General features: G+C 52.9%; 1 protein-coding gene across 1 annotated transcript in view; it reads right to left on the reverse strand.

The window, feature by feature from the left end:
* The window catches only part of INSC (INSC spindle orientation adaptor protein), a 122,389-nt gene extending 114,286 nt beyond the window's left edge, over nucleotides 1-8,103 (reverse strand). The window contains exon 1 of the mRNA XM_062198103.1: nucleotides 8,008-8,103. Within this exon, the coding sequence (XP_062054087.1) occupies nucleotides 8,008-8,103 (96 nt within the window). The remainder of the gene's footprint in view (nucleotides 1-8,007) is intronic.
* Between the last annotated feature and the right edge of the window lie 250 nt (nucleotides 8,104-8,353).

The following is an 8,353-nucleotide window of genomic DNA, read 5'->3' on the forward strand; positions in this document are numbered from 1 at the left end:
AATCAACAATGGGAGTCACTGTGCACCTGCTCCCCATGTTGGACCTCTGTCCTTAATGTGTTGTACTATGCTAATTAATGGTAAAACTACTGCTCAAACAGTACTCTATACTTTGTGTGTCTGTGTGGGTGCAGTCTGTTGAAATCTTTACTTAGTATATAATAAGTTGATCTTCTATATATAAAGATAATTGAAAGTGAATCTTGAAGAAGAATGGGGTGGGAGATGGGAAGGTTGCAGGTGGGAGGGAGGTTATTGGAGGAAAACTGCTATAGTTCAAAAGTTATACTTTCGAAATTTATATTTATTAAATAAAAGTTGAAAAAAGACTTCTCATATATAATGAAATCATATATTTTAACAACATGTAATGTTATATAAATTATATAGTCAGTAGAAATATGTGTAAAAATAGTATTCTTTTATAGTATTGTAGAGAGAGCACATGAGAATGATAAAGCAAATTAAACATTATGTAAACAACTGACAGATATGGATAAAGAGAAATTTCTCACATCAGTTTGGCAAACCTTCATTGAATTTGCTATATGAAAATTAAAAGTGATATAAAACAGTAAACATGCAATAAATGTTTGTTGAATGAATGACTGCACCTATATCCGATCATGACCTCCCCTATCACATAAACTCCTCAGCGTCTGCCCATAAACATTATTATAGACATCCAGGGGCTGGCACTGTGGCTCTGTGGGTTAAAGCCCCAGCCTATAGCACCAGCATCCCATATGGGCGCTGGTTCAAATCCCAGCTGCTCCACTTTCAATCCAACTCTCTTCTATGGCCTGGGAAAGCAGTAGAAGGTGGCCCAAGTTCTTGAGCCCCTGCACCCAAGTGGGAGACCCAGAAGAAGCTCCTGGCTCCTGGCTTCAGATCAGCTCAGCTCTGGCTATCACAGCCATTTGGAGAGCAAACCAATGGGTGGAAGACCTCTCTCTCTCTCTCTCTCTCTCTCTCTCTCTGCTCTACCTCTCTCTGTAACTCTGTATTTAAAATAAATAATATAGATCTTTTTAAAAAAGAAAAATCCAAACACACAGCTCTTCCTACCATCTCCCGCCTCATCTGGCCACCGACTCCCCGTGCTCCTGTCATACTGACTGCTCAATGGCCTCCAAGCTTACTACTGCTAGGCAACACCTGCTGCGCAGGCACAAGCTGGTCTCTCTGTCTGGAATGCCCTCCTGTTACCTTCCCAGCAACTTCTTGTCATCTTTCCACATGCAAACCCAGAAGTTGCCCTCTGGCAAGGCCTCTCTGATTGCGCCCACTGGAGCTGACACTTGCACACTTTGAACATGCCCTACAAACAGGCTCTTGTTTATTTACTGGTCTCTCTGCCACATGGTCTCACTGCTGCTTGAGAACTGGGCTTTTTCCTTCTCCCTTCTTTCCCCAGTGCCTTACCCAGGGTCCTAGCACAGCAAGGGATCTCAATTAACACTGGGGGGGCGTAAGTAAATGAATCAATAGGGACTGAACTTACTGGAGCTTCCAAGAGAGCCCCTGACTTTCATTATCTTCAAAAACTACAGGGCAGTGAGGGACACTAGTTCTTGTCTCATTTGATGCACATGGAAAGGGAGACTCAGAGAGAGTTAGTTACTGAAGCCCAGGTAACACAGGGTGCCAAAACAAGTCGAGCCAGAATCCAACCTCTCCCCAGCAGTATGGTGTTTTTTCACAGGGACAGGAAGTAAGGATATTGCCTTTGATGGTTTGTCTATGCCATGCCAGACACCACACATCTGATGGAGTTTCTAGACATTCTGATAGAGTGCTTCTAGCATCATATCACACTGAATCACAGGAACTTCACAGATGAGGAAACTGAGCTCCAAGTCAGATCTGTCTAAAGCGGCTTTCTGTGCACAGGGCCGGTGTTTACTGCCGGCCTCTGACCACCCGACAGGAGGGAGAGGGCCGGAGCTGGCTGCTTTGACCCTCAACACTACCTTTCCAACCAGCACCACACACAGCCCCACAGGGCAGCTCTCAGCCTCAGACCACAGGCCCCGTTTCACAGGGCTTCCAAACCCAGGATATTTGGTTTGTAAGACAAAACCTCCACTTCTCCAGCAGAGAGTGAACACTATACACAACCACCCAGCCAAACTGCTGACGCCCACAGACACTGCATCCCGCTCGACAGGGTCTGGGCTGCCCAGAGACGTCCTCAAAGGATCCAGCACTCCCCCAGAGCTTGGCAAGGCACAGAGGCTGGGTGGAGGCCCGAGTGCCAGGACAAAGATTGCTCCGGGGGAGAAGTGAAGCCATGGGAGTCGGGTGCTGCCCACCCCCAAGGAGAAGAGGAGCCCTGCCCAACCCAGTAGGGCTTCCCACTCCACCTCCTACCACTGCTCCCACAGAACAACCACCTCCATCCAGGGCTGGAAATGACCGCGTTCTGGAAGCGGTGTTAGACACAGAAGGCAGGCCCTTCATCTTTTCCCCAGTTTACCCAGAAGCATGGCTCTTCATGCTTTGGAAACCTTTGAAATCGCAGACTTCCTGCCCCCCACCCCGAGCGGTCAGTGGACACTCACTTACAGGTTCTGGAGTCAGAAGACCTTGCCAGCTCCGATGCCTGCTCATTTAACCTCACTGCACTTCCGTTCCTTTATTTTTAAAACAGGGGCACCTACATCACAAGGGACTGTTGGAAAGCTTTTGTGAAACAAAAGATGCAAAGATCCTAAAAAGGGAGCTGGCCTTCAGAAGACAGTAAATAGACGTGAATGAGCCACACTCACCCACCCCCCACCCCGCCCACGGAGGTACTGAGCATCTCACAGGATGCTCTCTTGCTGGATGCTCAGCCTGTTTTCATTGGTTGATTTTTAAGTGCATGCAACATCCAGAGCTTAAACAGTCTGAGGCCTCAGCAGAGATGCACTCAAGCTTTGAGTTAACCTTTGGAGATGACACTTTTCTGGGAAACACAAAGCCCTGACCCTTAACAAGCCACCAGCAAACTGTCCAACACACTGACACTGACTGGTCCCTCAGTGTCTGCGGTAATTGTGTCCAGGATGCCCCACAGACACCAGCATCTTCAGGTCCTCAAGTCCCTTTAATGCAATGATGCAATGAACCTACACACATCCTCCTGTAAACATTTAAGCCCTAGATTATTTATAATCCCAAACACAATGTGGTGCCATGGAAATAGCTGTTACTCTGTGCTGTTCAGGGATTAACCACAAGGGAAAAAAAAGTCTGTGCATGTTCAGCACAGGCACAATTTTCTTCTGAATTATTTTCCATCTGTCTTTGGTTGAATTCACAGATGTAGAAACCATGGATATGGAGAACCAACTGCACCGGGCCACAGGGCTTTCCTGTTTTTTGATCAAATGCTTCTAGGAGGATTAGTCTTGAACATGAGCAACAGCCACTGGCTTGGGTTGAGTTAACACATACTGAGAAGCAGGATGCCAGCACGTGGTCTGAAAGCCCCCACCTCTGTTGTTCTAATCATTCTTGGCAGCTAAGCACAGCTCTCCAGTGTTGCTCTGCCCAAACATCCACAAGGACCCTGGGCAAGGTAAAGTAAGGAGTCTAGGGGCGAATGAGTTAGAAGTTTCACCAAATTTACACTGTGGCTAGAGCCTGCCCTGCAACCAGACAAGGTGCACCTCTATTTGTAAGAGGTAACCAATGATCCCCTGGCCACTCAGTGACCTGAGATCCCTGGTGGCCTCACAGGCCCAGTGGAGAGGCAGAAAACACCCATCTACCCAAGCGTCTCATCCCAAGTGCCCACCTACACTCCAAGCACCTGATCCCAAGCTCAAGTTCCAGAACAGCCACCCGAGATCAGACTTGCTGAAGTCCAGGCAGGGGCAGGGAGAGCTCAGAGCCAAAAGACACAGATCTCCTGGCAGAGCCCCAGGCGAGGCAAGGCACATAAGGAAGGGGTGGCCATGGGGCCAGGGCCAGACTTAGGGCAAGGGTCAAACTCCTTGGGGCATCCAGACACTCGAGCTTTTGAGCCAGGGAGGGGCTGGCAGCTGAAGCACTCAGACCAGGGGGTGTCGATCAATGGCCCAATTCATTCTCAACAATCCCCATTGTCTGAACCAGCACAGAGATGGGCATTCTCTGGCAGAGCCACTAGGAAGAAAAGCCCCAAGACACTGTTGCAAATCAAAGTCCACAGACACAGAAGCCAAAATTGAGACATATGGTTTGAAAACCAGATGGAGTATTTGAAATTTGGGCTACCCCCAAAATTCTTGCCATAGGGCTCCCATCCTCAGAGACCAATAGAACCTTTATTATTGGTCAGTCACTTACTAGTCTGATCTCTTTCTACAAAAGATGTAGGAATTCATCAAAATTCATTCATTAAAAATGCATATTCTATGAAGCTATTAAAACAGAAATTAAAAAAGCACTGGCTCCAACTAGCACAGTTACTAGAACAGGGCAAGATGATGGACTAAGGGTCTCTTAGCAGCCAGAGTGAAAACGGAAACAGAGAAATACTTCCCTCTTCCACCACCACTATGCAGGAAGCCTGCTGGACTAACACCTGCCCTGATTCAACCACCTTTAAGGGGCAGGCCTAGGATGAGCCTGAGGGGAACACAGAGCTTAGCACCCATCTCAGGATATGAATGAACCCAACCTGCTCCTCTGCATATCAATGCAGTTGGTAAGGGAGAGCTCAGGCATCCCTCAGGCCAAACCACAAAGTCTAAAGCAGAAAGTATCATGTTTCTAATTCCCCAATTGACAGAGTCTGGGAAGCTCACAGAAGCCTGTACAGAAGAGAATGGCCAAGATGGGAGACGTTGGAAGCCATCACAGCACTAACATCAGCAGCTAGCATCTGGGAGCTGTGGGAACTCCAGTGGTTCCCATGGAAAGCAGGTTCTGTCAAGCAACGAGAAAACAATGGAGAGAGGGGAGAGAAGTAGAGCTGCAGGTGGGAGACACCAACTCAGGTGGGTTGATTCTGAAGAAAGGAGGGAAACAGCATGGATCAACTCCCTGCTCCTCCCTGTCTGAGAGTTGCCCAAGGCCCCAGCCACCTCTCTGCTCTCCTGCTGCAGGGGGCATCTGGAGCAAATGACAGGTGCTGAGCTCCCCCGTGAGCCCTAGCCTGGCCGGCTCACCTTGTGAAACTGGTCTTTTTGCCTCTATAAGGGCTAATGCTGCTTCTAAGACCCAGGCCTTGGGGCCCAAGGATGCTCTCTGGCTGAGCTCCATGGGCAGCCTCAGCTCTAGAGGGCATGGGTCACCTCACTGGCGTCATGTCACCACCTGTCAGACACCCCAGCCAAGCCCCTGACTTTAGATACTCCCTAGTGGGCCAGGTTCATGGACCCATTGTCAGAGATGCTATATGCAGGATACAGGGCAGTAAAGAGGAAAGGGGAGATGTGTAGGACCAAGCCAGGGTCACATGTCTGTACCCATACATTTTACATATGCATATGTGTTGTATGCATGTTGTTTTCCACAGGTGTACATGTTGGACATGTTTGCATGGGTGTCTTGGGAGGCTGTGTGCTCAAGACCAGCATGGGTGGGCAGCAAGGATGTATATCCACGTGAGAAGCTGCAAGTGTGTAGGTGTGTGTGCATAGTGCGTGTGTGCGGGTGGCTGCTTGGGGGCTCACCCCTTTGCCCTTCTTCCCCTTCTTCGGGCATGTGAATGGGGTCCCCCCAGTCTCCCCAATCCTGGCCTCAAAGAGCCTCATTCACTGCTGTGTTGAGGAATCAGCCGTCCCGCCCTGAGAAACTGAAGCTTCCTGACCTACATGGAAGCTACCCCAGCAGGGCAAGTCAGGACATCCTAGAAAGTGTGGGTTCAGATGATGCCCCTTATCCCCCAGCTTCTGCCTCTAGGGACTTACACAGCCAGCACCCACATGTGCACAGGCATCTGCTGTGGGTGGAAGGATGCTGGCCTCCCTGCCCTATACAAGAATGCCTCTCCCCGGGGGGGACAGATACAGCCCACCCAGGGCGACAGGTGCCACCAGACCCACAGCCACCTGTGGGCACGCTCCAGACAACCACACACAGACACACTCACCCCCGGGACTATATGCTAGAAAATTCCACAAGCTGACACTCCAGCCCAGGCCCGCTCCCTTCCACCGGCACACCCTCGCCCTCACACGCGCCCACCCTGACCCACTCACACCTACTTTCCAAACAGTCACGAGCCTGCCCGGCCCCCAGCCAGGTTGGCAGCCCCAGCGCCAGCCCCTGACTCCCGCCAGCCGGCCGGGCGGGTCGACTCACTCACCCGGCGGCGGCGCGTGTGAGCAGCCCGCGGTGGCGGCGCACAGCTGGAGCTCCCGAGGCCGCGGCGCGGAGTGGCCGCCGCCGCAGGGCCGGCCCAACCCCAGGGCCGGCGCTGCCCCCCGCCCCCGCCCCCGCCCGCTCTCCCCACCCCGCCGGCTCCGAGGCCCTTCCCCACCAGCGCGCTCCCTGCCAAGCCGCTGTCCCGCGTCGCCCGGGCTGCAGGCGACGCCGAGGGGGCGCCCCCGGCAGGGAGTCATAGCGCGCTCCTGTGAGGGGACGCCGGGCGGGCCTCCTGAGGGACCTGGCTCCCCCTAGGGCCCGGCGGGAGTCACCCGGGAGCCGCGGGGCCGTCCCGGCGGGGGCGCCCACATGGGCCCCGCGTGCCAACATCTGGAGAGGGGCAGCGAATGCGCGGTGAAGTGAGACGAAACGAGGAGGGGTTTGGGCACAGTTCACAGCTGTGCCGAGGGAGCCGCCTGACTGTGAGCAGCCCCCAAACGCCGGGAAGGCGACTTGGTCTGCACACTACAGGTGCTTCCCTTCCGAACCCAAGGCACCCACGCAGGTCACCTGGGCCGCGGCGACTGCTTCTGCCGCCCCCGGCCCCGGCCCCGAACGGCGATCTCAACCACAAACTCAGAAAGACTGCATTCCTGAACTGGAGGAAGCTTTGAGGTCACTCCACCCTGCCACGATTTCTCGGGGGCCTGGGGGGGGCCTCTGTGCTCGGGAATCATCAAGAAAAGGCGGCCTGTGGCCTCCCTTGGACGACATTCCAAAGCTGGAGCTCTCCCATTGCAGGAAGTTCTCTCTGGCATCTAACCTGAATCCCTCATGCGCAGTCTGCTCACAGGGTGTACGGCGGGGGATTAATCCATTCCCATGACACATGACCATTCCGCGGTCCAGTTGCGGCTTGCTCCTCCTTCACACTAACGCGCCCTGGTCTCTTTTCCAGGCCGTGGCTGAAACAAACTCTTGCGCCCTGTCCTTGAACTCTCGGCAGCTCCTGGCATTAACTCACCTGCCTCAGCTGTCAAGGGGCCCAAGGCTGGGGAGGTGACCAAGCCATTCCGCTCAGACAAGCCGGCTTTGACGCCGGCCTGCAGCCAGCCAGGGCTGGATTTCACTCCCTAGTTCCTGGAGAGAAGCTTCAGTCTGTCTCAACAGAGGCCTCTGGTCAGCCACCTGACAGGCTTTACCACGGGAGCGGTGCCGGCCTCAGATTGGCAGGGTTTGCAGAATCTCCTCGTTGAGTTTCTTTCTGGCAGGTCACGTGGAATGATAAAAAGTAGCCAGGAGCTTGCTCAGAGGGACCCAGCTCTGCATCCTGCCTCTACTGCTTTCTAGCTGTGTGTCCTTGAACAAGTCACTGTACCTCTCTGAGTTTCAGTTCTCCCTTAATAATCTCTGCCTAGCTCAAAAGGTTGTTGAAAATAGGAAATGAGGCCAGGGATTTAAAAAAAAAAAAGGGACCTGGAAAGCTAAGGCATTTTAATATGCTAGAAATAGAATGAGGTTTGCAGCAGAAACAGCATCCATGTTAGCCAAAAGCCTCAGAGGTATTTTATTTCCAGGTCCAATTTCTGTGCCTGGATTTCAGGACAAGAGAGGGGCAGACTTAGTCTGCTTGATGTTCCCCCTGGAGTACTTGGCTTGAGTTCTCCCCTCCCCACCCCATTCCCCCGAACATGCATGCACACATCCACCTTCCCAGATACCTACAGCACAACACAGCCTCCTGGGCACCTGGACTCCCCATAGGCCCCAGCCACCTGGACCCTCGCTGGCTGCCTCTGCATTCCCAGGGGGCCGCCGCATGGCTCCAGTCTTAGCACGGCAACTCCAAGTGTCCTTACAGAAGCCCCTGTGCACAGTTCCTCTCTCCCTGCCCATGCTCCTGGGCCATGGCCCCTGGAAGGCCTGGGACTCAAGAGAAAGCTGCCAGAAGCCTTCTCCAAGGCAGCTCAGGAGCGAGGCTGCCTGAGGGAGCGCAGTCTGGAAGCATTCTCCCCATCGACCCCCTCTTCCCTGCTGCCTGGCTTCCCAGTGCTTGTCCTGCTTAATTCTT

Source organism: Lepus europaeus, chromosome 7 (assembly GCF_033115175.1).
Source record: "Lepus europaeus isolate LE1 chromosome 7, mLepTim1.pri, whole genome shotgun sequence".
NCBI lineage: Eukaryota > Metazoa > Chordata > Mammalia > Lagomorpha > Leporidae > Lepus > Lepus europaeus.